We start from the raw sequence: 17,590 nt of genomic DNA on the forward strand, positions 1-17,590 counted from the left end.
ACCTGGATTCTGGCCCCGCCTAATAGCAAAGGAAGCTGCGGTAGAGGGAGGGGAGATGGTGTAAACACAGAGCACTATCCGGTCTTGATTGGTGAGAGAATTAATGCACGTTCTCTGGCCTCTTCTGGGAACTGAGCCCCCATCTTGCTCTATAACAGGTCCCTCTAAGACCATCCCCCTCAGCCCCACCCCTATTCTTGCAGGAATGGGTTCTCCTCAGCCTGGTGTGAAGAATTCAAAATCAATCATCAGCCACAGTTCACAGCCATGCCGACCCCCAACCCCCACCCCAGCCCTGGCATTAGCATAAGGCCACAATCACCTGGAGGTTCAGGGACTGAAAGGTTTGCACAGAACAACCCATGCTCATTCTTTCTCTGTGTCATCATTGTTAATTCATAATTTATATTCGCAGCTATTTCTAAAGAGGATTTCTTAAAAAGTAAAATAAGAGATCAGAAATAATTTAGGGAACAGAAGGGAGCTAAAATGTATTAGAAGGTTAAAACGAACATCTATTACAGTTGAATAATATAATAATGTAAGACAATAATGTAACAAATAACATTTATCATTTCAATCTGAGCTTCTCAGCTGCAGAGGCAAAAAGCGAAATCACTTCTTCCTCCATCAATTCATCCCTTCCAGCTTCTTTTGCCAACTCTCTTTTCCCTTCTCTTATTTATCCTCTTATTTTGAGTCAATCAGGGCAGAAAGACCTCACACACACCCCTCAGTTTTTAGGTATCCCTACCACTCTTGCAAGAAAAGAGCAGCAGAGTCAAATGACTCCAGGATTCGTGTCAGGGAAGCGTCAGCCTGAAGAACTGAGCCTACACGCCCATGCCAACTTTTGGCTCCTAGTCCCCAGCAGAGCAGGGGCTTGAACTCCAGGGCAGGACACACCTGGAGTCACACGAGGACAGTACCTCCACCAGGTGCCCTGGAACTGCGTCTGGAGGGCAGATCCCCTTCCCTGAGATCCTACACAGTAACTTTTTTTTAAAGGTTGTATTTATTTATTTCAAAGAGAGAAAGCAGGAGAGCACAAGCAGGGGGAGAGACAGAGGGAGAGGGAGAAGTGGACTCCCCACTGAGCAGGGGGCCTGATGCAGGACTCTATGCAGGGCTCCATCCCAGGACCCTGGGATCATGACCTGAGCTGAAGGCAAATGCTTAACCAGCTGAGCTACCTAGGCACCCCTCCTACACAGTAACTTGCTGAATCCCCAGGATGACCCTGCAAGAAAAGCCTATAATATTATACCCAGTTCACAGATGGGGAAACTGAGGCCAAGAAGGGGAAATGGATTTGTGCAGTTACCAGCTCCTCTTCCCTGAAGACCCAGCCTTGGGGTGGGAGCTGGTGAGTGAGATGCTGAGTTTGAGATGGGGCCCCCAGCTTTGGTCAGGAAGGATCTGGAGATGGAGACAGGTTCCCCTCTCCCCACCCCCAGACTCTAGTTGCCATGACAACGGGGCCTCCATTCCAGCGATTGTGGGAAATTTGCATTTTAATAGAGATGTAATTTGAATTAAAAAGCTGAGGCTGGAAGGGACCGAACCCTGCCCTTCCCCTTGGGAGCCAGAAACCACCCCCTGCCCAACCCTGACCTGCCCCTCGCTACCACCACTCTCCTGGGACCCGTTCCTGCTGTGCACTTGGGGACCCTAAGCCTCCACCCTCCCAGCAGAGAAGGGACTTATTCAAGGTCTCACAGTGAGGCCAAGTCCCCAGAGTCTGGGCTCCAACCACTCTGCCTCTGGGACCCCCCACCATCTGACTCCCTCCCTGCTGGGGAGTTCTCAGGATACAAGTTGGCCAGGAGGGGTATTGGCTGGCTGAGGGCCACTGAAGTCCTCCCCTGAGGCTTCCAAGCTCACCCCTTCCTCTCTCTGTAACTTCTTGACATCACAGTGGCCCTGGGGACCTGGCAGGGCCAGGGCGGTCCCCTCCTACCTTAATCCAGAGGGAACCGAGGCCCAAGTAGGTAAGAATATGCCAGTTGCATAGCAGCTTAGTGGTAGAGCTGTGTTGGGCAGGTCAGGATCAAGCCTAATATTAAAAAGACCCGACCTTTGACCCCTACCCAGACTCCTGGTCTGACCCCAGATCTCCATGGAGAATTTCCAGCAGCTTCTTCCTGTATATCTACTATGTTCTTAAAAGTGATGGGGCCAACAATTTTATCTTTTCAAATCATTGAAAAGAATCCATTCTCCCTCCGTCTGGACTCCCCAGACGAGGCTGCTGTCCCTGGGGCCTATATGTGGGCCAAGACCCTGAACCCTGCAAACCCCTCAAGGAGCATTTGCTAGGAGTGTAACACAAATGTGTGAGCATTACAGAGCGTTCACCCGGCACCACCTCCCTGAGCACCACCTGCCTCCTAGTCTGTGCTCTGCAGATGCTTGTTGAGTGAACAGATGATCCAGTGTCCAACCCACTGCTGAACTTTCCACGCGGCCTCTCATTGCACCCTCCAACAGACCTGGGAGGGACACACCACCAGTCCCCCAAAACCCCACTCACAGAGGTGTTGTAGCATCCCCGGGCCACACACCAGAAAGTGGCAAAGGCTGCATTTGAATGCACACCTGCTAACTCCAGGCTCTCAAGCATTACTCTCCGTAAGCCTCAAACCTCCTCATGTGCTGACCACAAGAGCACAGAGTTCCCGTGGCTACAAACATGTGCAGGTCATGCATGCGGATGTGGGCACAGGTCCCCCAAGAACACTGCTGGCACTTACGGCCATCATTTATTTACAAACATATGGCACTCACTCTATGCTCAGTTTTCCTTTTTTTTTTTTTTTTAAGATTTTATTTATTTGAGAAAGAGGAGGGGCAGAGGAAGAGAGAAGCTGAGCAGGGATCTAAACTCAGGCCTGGATCCCAGGGATCTGAATCCCGGGATCATGACTTAAGCTGAAAACAGATGTCCCAACTGACTGAGCCACCCAGGCACCCCCCAGTTTTCCTTTCTAAGCTCTTTGCACCTAATCCCCACAGCAACCCTACGTAGGAGGTAAGAACTATTATTATATTCAACTCACAGATGGGGAAACCGAAGCACAAAGAGGTTGTGTGACTTACCCAAGGTCACACAGGTACTGAGTGAAAAAGCCAGAATTTGAACCTGCACAGCCTGGCTCCAGAATCCAAGCTCCCCCCAGACCTCAGGACCTCTGGCCCACCCTGCCCTCAGCCCTGTGAAGAGGGCTGGACAATACTTCTCAAAGCCTAGCATGAAGAGGAGGAAACAGGCCCAGAGAAGGAAGGTGGCTTGCTCTTACGTACACGGCTGTGTGAGCCAGTCTGTGGAACCTTGAGCATCTGTGTCAGCCTCAGACCCCTGGGGATACCACTGCCCCCAGCTCTGCCCTTGATCTGGGAAACGAAGGCATGATAGTGTGGTCAGGAGGGAACGACACGAGACACAAGCATCACCTTTTAGAAAATAAAACCCAAGAGACCCTGACACGGACAGGGGAGACCAGAGCCCCCCCACCCCCCATACACACACACACCAACTGAGAACCAGAGAGGGCAGAAATGGATTCTTTCTGGAGCTCGCAGGTAAACACACTTCAAAGCCACAGAGGGCAGGAGACAGAGGCAGAGGCAGAGGCAGAGGCTGAGGGGCCTCAGCAGTAACTCCGGGCAGGCGGTGCAGACAAGGGAGGGCTGGACACGTGTGGACTGGCAATCACCACTCGGAAAGGCAATTGGAAATTCCAATTTGGGTTTTCAATTTGAAGGTGGAGAGAGGCCAGGAGCTTGGGGGCTGGGGGGACGACTGAGGGAGAGATGGAAAGAGGGAGGACTCAGGGACAGACAAGGGAGGACGAAGGCACAGAGAGAAGGACAAGGAGACAGAGCCACAGAGACAGAAGAGAGATGGGGAGAGGGAAGCAAAAGCAAAGCACAGGATGCCAGGTGTCCCCCCAAAAACAGACTCACCCTTGCACATACACACACACACACACACACACACACGCACACACTCATGTACTCACATACACACTCTTGCTCAGGACTCAGAGACCCAGGTTCTAATCCTGCCTCTGTTCTTGAAGTGCTGTGTGACCTTGCAGAACACCCAGCTTCCCTCTGAGCCTTTGGTCCCTCTGAGGCCTGGTGAGATTAAGCTGGTTCCAGGAAGGCCAGGAAGGAGACAGGGATGGAGCAAGTGGGTGACAGGGGACAGGAAGGCAGCAACCTCCTAGGAGCCTCCCTCCTGCCCAGAATGGGGTGCACCTCTGTAATACTCGATGCAAACAGGCAGTGGGCACTTACCCCTCCAGCCCGTCCTGGATGCTTCACCAGGATTAATTTACCGGCTCCTCACTCTCGCCGTTTTAGGGAGCTAAACCCCATTTAACAGATTAGGAAACTGAGGCACTCTCTGCGAAGGGACTGCCTAGGGTCATTGGGGCCTTCCCAGCAGTGAGTGCCAGCCTGCTGCCATTTACACCGCTTTTCAGAGGGAGACCTCCTCTTCCTCCTCCTCCTCCTCCCTGCTCCCCTGCCGGCAGGCGGGTGGCTGCCGGCCCAGCCCGGTGGCTCGAGCTCCGCGGGCCCAGGAGGGGTGTGTAGCTCCAGCTCGGAAGGCCGCCAAGGCAAGGACGGCAAGAAGCCGCGGCCACGGGGTGCTGCGTGCAAAGAGCCAGCTGGGGCCCAAGGTGCTCCGACCCCACACTCCTACCCCGAACCCCAACCCGGATCGCTGAGGCGCGCGGTGCAAGAAAGCTGTCCTGCGGCGCCACCTAGTGGCCACGAGGCCGCCTGGCCCCTCCGGAGGTTGAGCTGAGGACGCCGCAGGAAGGCAGTGACTGGCATCGTTGGAATACGAAGCCTCCTCCACCTGGGAACCCTGTGCTGACCATCCCAGATGGGGGGGGGACGGGGGGGTCCTTTGCCCTCCTGAGAGACTCACACATCCTACAGTCACCTGTCCATGCCTACCTAGCCTCCCACAGGCATCCCAAATTCAACCTTCATCCATCTGATTTGTACATTTATGGAGTGCTTACTACATGTTCCCAGGAGCTAGAGAGAGAACTAGGAACAAAACGAAGATTCCTGCCCTTGTGGAGTTTACAGTGGGGCATGGGTGGGAAAGGGGAAAAGACAATTAGCTATAAACATAAGAAAACAATCTAACTCTTTTAGAAACAAATAAAAAGAGCATCTTTGACAACGGAACTCGGTTCCATGACCACCCCCCCCCCACACACATACACAGGGTCCTTAAGGCAAGTTCACGGAGTTCTTTGCCAATTAGATCACCCTACCTTGGAGCGTCTGGGTGGCTCAGTCGGTTAAATGTCTGCCTTTGGCTCAGGTCATGATTCTGGGGTCTTGGGATGGAGCCCCACATCAGGCTCCCTGCTCAGTGGGGAGTCTGCTTCTCCCTCTGCCTGCCACTCCCCCTGCTTGTGTTTGCTCTCTCTCCATCAAAACAAAACAAAACAAAAAACAAAACCTTTAAAAAAAAAAAAAAACACCTTTCCTTGGTCACTCCTCTGGGGCCAGTCCTGTCCCAGGTAATGTACCCTCACTGAAGATACATCTCCTCTTCTTCAGAGATGTCTTGATCCTGTGGGCTTGTCAGGCCCCACCCCGCAGCACAGCACTATTCTCCTCGACACTGGTGCAGGTTACAGCACACACACTCAGGCCAGGCTCTACGTCTTCATTTCCAGCTCAGACACCAACACGTGTCTGTGTGTGGGACAGAGAGAGAGAGACCTGGACAGGTTCCTTTGGGTGGTGGGAGGTAAATGAGTTAACAAATGTAAACAGGGGACCCCTGGGTGGCTCAGCGGTTGAGCATCTGCCTTTGACCCAGGCCGTGATCCCAGAGTTCTGGGATTGAGTCCCACATGGGCCTCCCTGCAGGGAGCCTGCTTCTCCCTCTGCCTGTGTCGCTGCCTCTCTCTCTCTCTCTGTGTCTCTCATGAATAAATAAGTAGAATCTTAAAAAAATAAAAAAATGTATGGGATCCCTGGGTGGCGCAGCGGTTTGGCGCTTGCCTTTGGCTCAGGGCGCGATCCTGGAGACCCGGGATCGAATCCCACGTCGGGCTCCCGGTGCATGGAGCCTGCTTCTCTCTCTGCCTCTCTCTCTCTCTCTGTGACTATCATAAATAAATTAAAAAAAAACTTAAAAAAAAATGTAAACAGTACCTTGACACCTTGACATACTATTTGCTATTATTAACATCTATTTTAATGTTCTCTCCCCTGAGGACTAGCTGATGGATGTCAGACAGTGAGGCCCGCCCAGCAGGTCCAGCTGAGTCATCTCTATGCCCCACTCTCAACAGTGCAGGGCATACAAAAGGCCCTCAAATCATACTCCTCGTCATTCACCACTCATTTATTGAGTGCCTTCTGCATGCCAGGTACTGGGCTAGGAGCTGCGGGTGGAGCTGTGAACAAGGCAAGGTTCTTCCCCACTGTAAGAAGAGTCATTTCTGGGCTGGAGGTCCTCAAACTTCTTGGTCTAAGAGACTCTACACTCTTAAAAATTTTTCAAAAAAAAAAAAATTCAGGATCCGAGAGAGTTTTTCCATGTGTAAATACCTATTGATATTTACCAGTATGAGAAACTAAGACTGAGAAAATTTTAATTTTTAAAATTTAATAAGTTGGGGATCCCTGGGTGGCTCAGCGGTTTAGCGCCTGCCTTTGGCCCGGGGCGCGATTCTGGAGACCCGGGATCGAATCCCACGTCGGGCTCCCGGCATGGAGCCTGCTTCTCCCTCCTCCTGTGTCTCTGCCTCTCTCTCTCTCTCTCTCTATGTCTATCATAAATAAATAAATAAATAAATAAATAAATCTTTAAAAAAAATTTAGTAAGTTAACAAAATGTATTAATTCATGGGGCACCTGGGTGGCTCAGTGGTTAAGCGTCTGCCTTGGGCTCAGGTCGTGATCCTGGGGTCCTGGGATCGAGTCTCACATCAGGGGAGCCTGCTTCTCCCTCTGCCTGTGTCTCTGCCTCTCTCTCTCTCTGTGTCTCTCATGAATAAATAAATAAATAAATAAATAAATTAATTAATTAATTAATTAATAATAAATAAATAAAATCTTTTTAAAAATATTAATTCATTTTTTAAAAAGTCAATAGCAAACCCATTGCATGGTATAAATATTGAGCTGTGGGAGACCCAGTGGCCCGGTGACGTTGTTGTCAGACATACTCTTTTTTTCCGGCCTTATGTGAAATAAATATTTCTAATGAAATAGTTGTATCTTCCAAACACGGGCGGGGAACCACTGATAGGGTTTTGCATTTTTGCAAACCTCTTCTCATGTCCGACTTAATGGAAGACAGCTGGATTCTCAACCTACTCGACCTGTGCGATATGCTGCTTCGGTTGATGTTTGGAGAAAAAAGAATCCGGCTGTACACTTCGCTTTATCGAAAAACTTGGTAATGCAGAAAAACCCTCGGGCACCACGAGGCCGCAGGACGCGAGCCCCTGGACCCACCCGCCAGGGAGGGTAACCGACCGCTCCCCGGAGTGGGCGTGGCCTCGTGCGCCAGGGGCCGGCTGGGTTGGGATTGGACAACAAATGCGTCCTTCGGCAGGTTGGCCCCGCCCCAGGCCCCGCCCCTATTTCCTCTCCGTAGTGAAGCGGCGACTCCACGCGCAGGCGTCCTAAGGCAGGCGGGCACTTCCGGCCACTCGCTCCGGAACCTTCTGTTCCCGCTCGGGTTTCCGCGGAGACCAAGAAGGCGGCCAAGGCGGAAGTAGCCTGAGTGTGTGGGCGGAGCTAGGTGCAGCCATGTCTGCCGCCCTGCTGCGGCGGGGCCTGGAGCTGCTGGGGGCGCCGGAGGGTGAGGCGGGCCTGGCCCGGGACGCGCGGCGCGGGCGGAGGGGCAGCGGGGGCGGCGGGCAGGACCCCCGAGGGTGCAGGACGCTCCAAGCCAGGCGTGGCGCGGGCGGGACGGAAGACCTGCGCGCCCCGTCAGCCGGGTCCGCCCGTCTCTCCCTTCCCCTGCAGCCCCCCAGGGCGCCCCGGGCCAGGCCAAGCCGAGCGGGGCTCGGGCCAAGCGGGGCCGGAAGGCGAAGGCGACCCAAGCCCAGAAACTGCGGAACTCGGCCAAGGGGAAGGTGCCCAAGTCCGCGCTCGGTGAGCTGGGGAGGGGGCGGCCCCTGGGGAGGGGGCGCTGGAGGCTGAGCTCGAGAGGCCGCCGGGCATTGCCTGGGGGGTGCCCCGGGCGCGGAGCCGGGTCCCGGGGGCACGAGGTGGACGAAGCACGTCGTCCCGGCCGCCCGCGCCGCCGCCCGCGTGGGGAGAGGAGCCGCGAAGAGCTTCCGAGTCAGGCTGCGCAGTAAGGCGGGGGGCGGCGGCGGGGCCGGAGGATCAAAAGCCAAATCAGACCTCTGTGCGCGCGCGACGGTTAAGGCCGAACCTGAGGGGGTGTGAGAGTGAGCCACGGGAAGAGCTGCCGAGAAGAGCGCGAGGCAGGGTTGGGAGAAGTTCGTGGCTTTGAGCACTGGCAAGACAGAAGCCTGGAAAAGATGCTGTTCCAAATCCTGCATAAAGAAGCGATCACCCTGTGAGGTCGGCGCTGTCATTACCCCCATTCCTCAGATGCAGAAACGGGCACCTGCCCAGGTGGTACAGGTAGAAACCAGGCAGCGTGTCTGCAGAGATGCGCTCTCACTGGCTGCCTTTCCGGTGCGAGGCACTGTAGCCTGCGCGGCCACGATGGTGCGGGGATGATTGCTCCGGGGGGAGGATGTGGTGAAGACGGGGAGCGCTGATGAGCGGCAGTGCTGAATTGGCTGAGGATGGAGGATAAAGAGGGAGGTGCCCAGAACAGAGCTGTTTCCCGGAGAGCATCCTTGGAGATGTGATGCCACCTAATGGGAGGGACAGGTGCGGGCTGGATGCTGGGGTCTTAGGACATGTGGCAGGGCCTGGTGAGCTCCCGTGTGTCTTTGAATGGCCTGGGGCCTGGTACATAAAGGATGTTCAGGGGTTTGTTGAACTGTGAATTCCAAGCAGGAAACAGCACGAGCCAAAGTGTGGAGGCAGGAAAGTGAGACGCGATTGAGCAGCAGCGATGCTGGTGTGAGACGGGAACATAGGGTGCCACGGGTCACCTCAATCCCAGCCCTTGTCCCACCACCCTGTCACACTGCATCACAGGTGATGAGGGGACTCTCTAGCCACCGCTGTGGCTGCCACCTCGGTGTGGGCTGCATCATCTCTTACCTGGCTTATTTTAAAAGCCTCTTAAAACCGCCACTCCCCCACCTGGTAATCCTGTTCTCACCACAGCAGCCAGTGATCCTGTGAAGTACCCCCACACCCTCCAATGGTTTCCATCGGACTTGGTACCTAATGAGGCCCCGCATGGTCCGCCCCCCTCCGTCTTCTCTCCTCCTGCTCTCCCTTCCCCAGTCTAGCCATTTTCTGTTCTCCAAACACAAGGATCACACTTCTTCGGGTTCTTTGCACTGGCTGTTCCCTCTGCTTAGAATACTCTTCCCACACTCCCCCCTTGAGTTTTTGCTAAAACGTCATTTCACTGAGGCCTGCTCAGACCCACCTATTTAGAATTGCAACCCTCCACCCCTGACATTCCTCATTTCTCTTCACTGTGGCATTTTTCTTCATAAAAAATATCACTCTCTAAAATACTATTTACCTTGCTTATTGTGTTTCTTTGCTCTGGACTGTAAGCTCCATGAGGGCTGGAGTTTCTGTTTTCTGCTGTATGCCCTGCATGTAGACCAGTGTCTGACAGTAAATGCTCAGGACTTGTTTGTTGCATTAGTCACTTGAGGATCTGGGAGCCAGGGGCGGAGGGGGTGCTTTCTGTAGGATCATGTGGAGAGTAGACTTGATAGAAGAGGGCCCGGGGTGCTGGAGTTAACCCAGGGCGGGACACAGGGCCTTTGGCATGGCTGGTAGGGGGTGGGGAAGAGCTATCAGGAGGGGACCCAGAGGCTTCCCAGGAGTACCTCTGAAATGATGCCCCCCTGCCTGCCATCCACAGCTGAGTTCCAGAAGCAAGAGTGTCAAGGCTACCTCGGAGTCAACCTGAAGTTTATGACCAGCGCAAGAAGTACAGTGGCTGAGTCAGTCACCCAGCAGGTTTGTTAGAGGGGTGGGCTATGGGACCAGAATCTGAGTGGGGAGAGCCAAGGTTGTTTCTGAGACCTGTGGGAGTCTCTGCCCTAAGCACAGAGCAGAGGTCAGGCTACCCCTCTGGAAAGTGGAGAGCAGAGCAGGGCTGTTGGAGGCTGGGCCTGGCCTAACTCCCCTATGACCCTGTGGGCCCGGTTTGTTCCTCTAAGTGGAAATGGTGTAGCTAGTGAGAGGGTAGCACTTAGTAAGCTGTGGTCGTGTAGCTCCAAGGGGCTGTCCCTTCATGTGCAGAGAGATACCACCCAGGGATCCTAACACCTCCCCCCTTCCTGCCCCACATCCCCAGATTGTGCGCCAGAACCGGGGCCGCAAGGCCTGTGACCGGCCTGTAGCCAAGAAGAAAAAGAAGAAGGAGGCTGAAGGCACCGTGTTCACCGAGGAAGATTTCCAGAAGTTCCAGCAGGAATACTTCGGCAGCTAGGCTTCCAGGAGAACACAGCGGGGAAGGTGCTCAGGCCATCTCCTCCTCTGGCCTCACAGCCTCTCCTGGCCCCTGGCCCCTGCTAAGCTGCTGGCCTGGCACAAGGAAGCCTTCGGGCCAAAGCCAGGGCAGGGTGGTTAGCATGGAGCTGGTGAGCTGGAAGCCTTGGGGAGGATATGCGCTCAGACCAGAGCTGACATCTGCAGGCTTGGAAGGAGCCGTCTACCTTCTGGAAAATATTTCTGTTTTGTTTGCTTTGGCCCAAGTGAGGCCGGATGCTAGCCCTCGGGGCCATACCTCTAGGAGCAGGAGGGCTGCTGGGCAGGCTTCCAGGGCCTAATAAATGTGGACCCAAGAGCAGTGTGTGCTGCTAATCTATTTTATGGGGTGTCTCCCATCTCCGGCACCGGGGGGCCTTTCCCCATCTCCCATGATCCTTTTGCTCTGAGTCGGATTTCCTCCGATCCAGCCCCAGAGCAGCTGGTGCCCTGGAGAACACCTCACCCAGCATCTGCTGATGGGACTGAGAGGAGCCCTCCTCCCCTGGAGGTGGCAGCCCCAGCTGACAAGACAGCCCTGGAGACAGACATAGTATCTGCGAGGGCTAGGGACTTCGTTCCAGAACAGTCAGCTTGGGGTTCAGGAAGCAGGGGCGTGGCTGGTTTGTGCTCTGGGAGGGGGGGTCAACTCAGGAAGTGACCTCAAGAAGCAGGGTGTCATACTCTGTGCCCAAGCGGGAAGCTGGGGCTGAGGTTGGGGCTGCACCCCTGTGAGGGCAGGCTGGACCCCTTACAGCAGGCACGTGCCAGGGATGGGCACATGTCGAGCGAGAGCATGAGTGTGTGGATATGCTGCCTGGATGGGTCTTCGGTGTGGAGGAGACCTTCCCCTTCTGCTCTGGGCAGCTCCGTCCAGCTCTGCTCCCCTGTGTGGTCATGGCGTTGCCTAGCGGAGGACTGCTGAGGGGCCCCTGTGGCCGCTCAGCTGGGAGCCACCATCTGCCAGCCCCACGCTGGGTCCTTCTGGCCAGCAGGGAGCGGGTTCCACCCCTCACGGCCTGGGGTCCGCTCCTGGTGGTTGACCAGCTCTCCATCTGAAGTGAGGACCACAGGGGACCTCTGTGTAGGGGCCTCTGTCCATCCGGGAGGGGAGGGTGCTGTGGTGCCAACCCTTAGGGACCCGCCTGCCCCACATGGGCCTGTTCCACGGAAGGGCTCCTGCCTGCTGAGCTCTAACAGCCGCCTTGGGGGGAGAGGCAAACTTGGATATCCTCGGAGTGTCCTCCCGTCCACCTCAGCCTCTCAGCAAGAAGCTGGCTCGGCTGCGCAGGAGCCCTTGTGCTCACCCCAACAGGTGTCCCCGCCAGCTGCAGAGTCACAGGCCCGGCTCCGGGCTACTGCCACTTCTCTGCTTGTGGGCTCTCCAGTAGTGCTCATGTTCCATTTGTGCCGCCTGGCACCGGTGAGGTGGGTGTCCGTGCTCCCCTCGGGTGACCAAAGTTACGGCTCACTTCTGAGATCCCGGTCCGGTGGGTGGAGGTAGGACTCTGGGACCTGCTTTTAACCATCACCCTGGACAGGGGTTCCTGGGTGGCTCTGTCAGTAAGGGTCTGGCTTTGGCTCAGGTTGTGATCTCCCGGTCCTGGGACCCAGCCCTGCTCAGGTGTGGAGTCTGCTGCTCCCTCTGCCTATGTCTCTCCCTCTCTCTGTGTGTGCTTTTCATGAATAAATAAACAAACAAACAAATAAATAAATTTAAAGGGAAAAACAGTCATTCTGGACAATTCTGGTACAAGTGCTTAGGAGGTGGCTGAGGGCCCGGGAGACCCTGCTAGAGGCCCCGGAGGAGGGAGGATGTGCCACCATTAGGGGACGGGTGTGTGTGCAAAAGTCAAGGATGGGGGTGCTGACCATGAGCTCCAAGACCTGGTGGCTGACCGATCAGCTAGAAGACGAGGGACAGGGCCCAGATAAGAGGACACGGAGTTGCCACGTTCGCTCGGGCTCTAAAGAGACCAGGGAGGAGGAGGCCTTCCTCCGTTGAGACATTGAGTGGATACAAAGCATTTGCGTCTTGTGCTTTGGGGCCGCTGGCAGATTTGGACCATACAGAGCAAAGCTGGAGGGACTCCTGGTGACCGATGGGAGGGTCCCCCCCAGCCCCGGGGTTTGCACAGTGGGGCAGGCTGTGTGAGCCAGCCACTCTTCCTGGTTGGTTACGACTTAGCCTGGCGGGAGAGGGGGCAGGACCGCCACATGGGACCTTGCTGGGGCGCAGCCGCAGGCCTGCCCAGTTGGTGTGGACAGAGGGTTAGGCCCCTGCAGGAGCCGGTGTGTCCCCACTGGGTGACTTCCTGCAGCAGAGCCGGGCGGTGGCCCTCAGGGGCGGGTGGGTGGACGGGGACTGGGCATTCAGCACGTTCGCGTTGCGGGGTTTGCTGGGCCAGCTTCCTCCGGGTCCCTCATTTCTCTCCATCCACAATTTCCCAATCCTTTGAAGCCTGGACGTGCCCTCCAGGCAGCCTGCTCTGGCCTCCCACCCAGGAGCCCCTGCTCCTTCCCCTGAGGTCACCCAGCCTCACAGTCCGAGTCCTGGCACCGTCACCTCCGACTTGGCGTGAGCATCCGCCGGCCTCTGAGCTGCCTTCCCTCGCCACGCGGCGCCCGGCACAGGTGTGCGGGCTCTCAGGCGCCGCTCGGGGGCTTGCGTCTCCGCCTGGACGTCCTCCTGGTCTCTGGCCGCCTCACCGGCCCGCCTGCGTGTGGAAGGGGCACGCCGAGACCCGACACACCCTCTGCCGGCATCTGAGTTGAAGTGAAAGCCCTGCTCCTCGCCTGATTTTCTCCAGCTCCAGAAATGGAAGCTCCCTCCTTCCAGGTGCTCAGCCGCCGTCGTGTCCCCTCCCGCCCCGCACCGGGGCCTGACTCGCTTGACCTTTGCCGTCCATCCAGGCTGTCCTCGTCCCCCGTGCTGACCCCGGCCAGGTCCTCTTTCCCTGCCCACCTGCCACCCACAGACTGTCAGAGGAACCCTGTTCAAATAGCGGCCACTCCTGCTCTGGGGACTCCCCGAGTCACAGGGAGACTCAAGTCCCATCACGGCTACAAGGCCCTGGGCCACCTGTACCCCCCCACCCCGGGCACTCGGGGCTTACTCCCTCCCAGGGAGGGCCTCCCTAAACACCCATCTTACATGGGCAGATCCGCTCCACGCCCACTGCCACGGTAGAGGCCCTGTTGGCGGGCGCCTTGCAGGACGAGAGCAGACATTTTGGTCTGTTCTCCTCACTACTGAATCCTCAGCACCCAGGATGAGTCCACGGGGGGGGGGGGGGGGGGCTCATGAATAGTCGGAGAGAAACCTGAAGGTCTGCTCCCGATCTCCCGGACCTGCGACCTCGTCCTCAGGGCAAAACAGGCGTGCAGTGCCCAGAGCTCAGTGGCTCGGCCCCTAGGTGGGCAGCAGAGGACTCGCGCTGAACCGGGAGCCCCCGTTCCCCCCACGCACCCACCCCACCGCAGCAGTGGTAGAGCCCAGCTCTGGGGCAGACCAAGGCCTAGCAGGGCCCACAGCGGTGGGGCTGGCCTCACTCTCCCACCCCCTTCTCCACCCCTCTGTCTGTGTGGGGTTCTCAAGCACAGAGAGCCCATGTGCTGAGCAAGGCCTCTGTCGCTGTCTAGACCAGCTGGCACTGGGCCACCGTCCACCCACAGACTTGCGTCATTAAAGCAGCTGCAATCATCAGGTCCTCCTTACCACGCCTAATGCGGATTATGAGCCAACAACCCGAAAGCCCTCAGAGCCCTACCTCTGAACTCTAAGTAGCTCTTAGTAATTACTATTATATATTTTTTGTTGTTGTTGTTTAAAATTTATTTATTTATTCATTCATAGAGACAGAGAGAGAGAGAGAGAGAGAGAGAGAGGGGCAGAGACACAGGCAGAGGGAGAAGCAGGCTCCATGCAGGGATCCTGACGCGGGACTTGATCCCAGGTCTCCAGGATCACGCCCTGGGCTGAAGGCGGCGCTAAACCACTGAGCCACTGGAACTGCCCAGTAATTACTATTATTTGCCATGCACTCTTGTAGGTCCTGGACATATGGGAACGAACAAGACAGCAAGATCTCTGCCATCAAAGAACTTACTCACATTGTCACTGGGGAGTGGGAAATAGTAAATAAACACGCATGCAAATAGGTTCAACTAGAGATAGGGTATGTAAAAACTAAAACGGTAAAGCAGAGGGGTGGGACATAAGAGTCCTCTTGGAAGGTCTTTGGTGGGGACGTAGGAGACCTGCATGAGAGAGGAAAGGAGCCCTGGAAGTCCGGGTGGCTCAGCGGTTTAGTGCCGCCTCCAGCCCAGGACATGATTCAGGCCTAGGACTGAATCCCACATCAGGCTCCCTGCATGGAGCCTGCTTCTCCCTCTGCCTGTGTCTCTGCCTCTCTCTCTCTCTCTCTCTCTCTCTGGTCTCTCATGAATGAATAAATAATTTTTATTTTTTTGTAAAATCTTTAAAAAAAAAAAAAAAAGGAAAGGAGCCCTGGAGAGTCATTAAAGCTCATTGGAATGCAGAGTGATGGGTTTAACTGCTAACTCAGGGAGGGTGGGGTGGAGCTGAGAAATTAGCTTTCAACAGTGTCCTAGGTGGCGCTGCTGTCGGTCTCAGGAGCAGAGGGCTTTTGAGAATTGCCACACCCCAGCACTAACTGGAGGACAGGAGATAATAGAGCTCATTTATAAGTGTCCCTGACCGGCTTCAATGGTTTTTTGCCAAGCTTCTTCTGACGTAAGGCATGGCTTTTATTTATTTTTCAATGTTGCCAGCAACTATAGCACAAGGAATTTATTGAGGAAATGGGACTGGGGCTGAGCACTAACGTGTGGGCAGGTCTGGACGGCTGGAGAGGCGAGAGGCTAGGTGCCCAGAGGGGAAACAAGAGGGCGCAGCTCAAGGACGAAGGCATGGGAGTGGTGGGAGCAGCAAGAAGTTTTTTTCTTGGAAGAGGAACCAAGTGCTGGTGATAAGGAAGATAGTATCTAACCTTTGAGGACTTATCTTACTGGATGCACAGAGTGCTCCAAAGGTCCTGAGGCAGGAATGAGCTTAGCAGAGAACTGCAGGAAGGCCGCGTGGCCGGAGCACAGCGAGGAACTGTGAAGGAGGGCAAGGGCTGAGCATGGTCTGTGGTCTGAGCCTACAGGCTCCACAGGGACCTTTGCTGCCCATCCCATCCCTGCCTTTGGATTTGGGGAATCCTTAGCTGCAGGGGCCTGGGAAAAGGCATAGCTCAGTGTCCGGGCCTTAGGCACTGTCCCTCAGGGCACCCCAGGGAAAGGTTTCTGTCAAATGGAGGAGTGGGCCACCGTCTCTGAGGGGAGAGGGTCCCACTGGCACTGGATGTGTCAGGGTGGCTGTCTCACTTCCTCTCAAGTCTCCGTGTCCTCCTCCTGCCCTCACCCCGCATGTCCCAGACCCAGGATGATTGTGCAAAGCATGAACTGTTGGGGGTGGACAAGGAAGCAGCTTTTGCAGTTGTAGATTTTTATTTCCTATCTTGGATAAAAAACAAACAAAAAAAACAAACAAAAAACCCCCTATAACTCTGTAAGGTCACAACACTGAGGTGAGGCACAGAGCAGAATCACAGATGGCAGTGCATGTGGGGGCCCTTGGCAGTGGCTGCGGGCTCCCCACTCTCCTCCAGCTCCTCACCAGGTAGGATTGTGTGAAAAATTAATGTGATTTTAAGAAAGCCTCCACATTCGTATTGACCTGCAACAAACCACCTTAGTACCCCACCTAAGCTTTAAGACGAATATCCTGGGCTCCCCTATAATCCTGTCTGTAAGGAATTCTGGGGCCACACAGACTAGAAGTGTGCACGTTGGAGTCCTTCTGCCTGGGTCCGAATCCACCTGGTAGCTGGGCCAGTCACTCAACCACTCCAGGCCTTAGCTCCCTCGGATAACGAGGTGCTTCTTACAAAGAAGGACTTGGGGGTCACCTGCTGGAATCCTGAGTTTTGAGTCCCACATTTTGATTACCTAAAACCTTTAGTTTTGAATAGAACTTGGTTTTCCTAACATTAACATGTATAGCTGAGTGGATGCTTTTTTTTTTTTTTCTTAAAGATTCTATTTACTCATGAGAGACACATAGAGCAGCAGAAACACAGGCAGAGGGAGAAGCAGGCTCCATGCAGGGAGCCCGACATGGGACTCGATCCCAAGTCTCCAGGATCACTCCCTGGCTGAAGGCAGGTGCTAAACTGCTGAGCCACTCCGGCTACCGGGATGCTGTTTTTCTAACCAGTAAATCCCCGTATTTGGCTGGTTAACTGTTCAGCTTAAAGGCAGAGTATCTTGTGATATTTTAATACCGATTGGTAGACCCTGGTAAGATGTGGGAGGCTCTTGGCCTTGTGAGGAATCCTACAATCTTAAGGGAAGACGTCCACCCCCTCCAGCACCCCAGAGCAATGTTCCCATCAGGGTCACCGCTGCTTGCATCCCAACAGAGGGCTGGCTCTCCCATTTACTATGCTGGGCATTGGGAAGCAGATCAGGGAAACACAGGCCCACCTTGCAGACAGACCCTCACATGCCTTGTTTTCCAAGCTTTTCGAGGGGCCAAATGGGTGAAGAGCCATAGGTTCCTTCACATACCTACTTTCCCCAGAGGAAATGCCCCACAGGGTTACCCCAGGGACCAGGAGAAAGCACATAAAAAGCTCACACTACCTGGTGCCACACTGGGTGTCCCCATCGCCATTCCGATGAATGTCAAGACTGGCTCTTCCTGGAGAGCTAGCCCTGCACACCAATTGCAGCAAGGATTCCTCTGGTCAGATTGCCAGCCTTTGAGCCCAGCACTGGCTAAGAATTTCTGCATCTCTTTAAAACTCCTTTAACAGTCCATTCCAAGAAAAACCCAAAGACCTTTTCTTTGCAGTTCCAGGATTGAGTTTACAGAACTTGA

At 55.0% G+C, this 17,590-nt stretch overlaps 1 protein-coding gene across 1 annotated transcript; it reads left to right on the forward strand.

The window, feature by feature from the left end:
• Window positions 1–7,697: 7,697 nt before the first annotated feature.
• On the forward strand, window positions 7,698–10,960 carry RPS19BP1 (ribosomal protein S19 binding protein 1). The gene is made up of 4 exons (XM_077914451.1): window positions 7,698–7,855; window positions 8,023–8,151; window positions 10,031–10,128; window positions 10,469–10,960. Exons 1-4 carry the CDS (start codon window positions 7,804–7,806, stop codon window positions 10,601–10,603), a joined length of 414 nt encoding a protein of 137 aa, XP_077770577.1. The 5' UTR covers window positions 7,698–7,803; the 3' UTR covers window positions 10,604–10,960.
• Window positions 10,961–17,590: the final 6,630 nt, after the last annotated feature.

This window comes from Canis aureus, chromosome 11 (assembly GCF_053574225.1).
Source record: "Canis aureus isolate CA01 chromosome 11, VMU_Caureus_v.1.0, whole genome shotgun sequence".
Classification (NCBI taxonomy): domain Eukaryota; kingdom Metazoa; phylum Chordata; class Mammalia; order Carnivora; family Canidae; genus Canis; species Canis aureus.

Coding starts and splice junctions, on each gene's coding strand:
- RPS19BP1 (XM_077914451.1), top strand. CDS start 7,804: ATGTCTGCCGCCCTGCTGCGGCGGGGCCTGGAGCTGCTGGGGGCGCCG. Junction 8,152..10,030: donor GGTGCCCAAGTCCGCGCTCG/GTGAGCTGGGGA, acceptor TGCCATCCACAG/CTGAGTTCCAGAAGCAAGAG. Junction 10,129..10,468: donor CTGAGTCAGTCACCCAGCAG/GTTTGTTAGAGG, acceptor CCACATCCCCAG/ATTGTGCGCCAGAACCGGGG.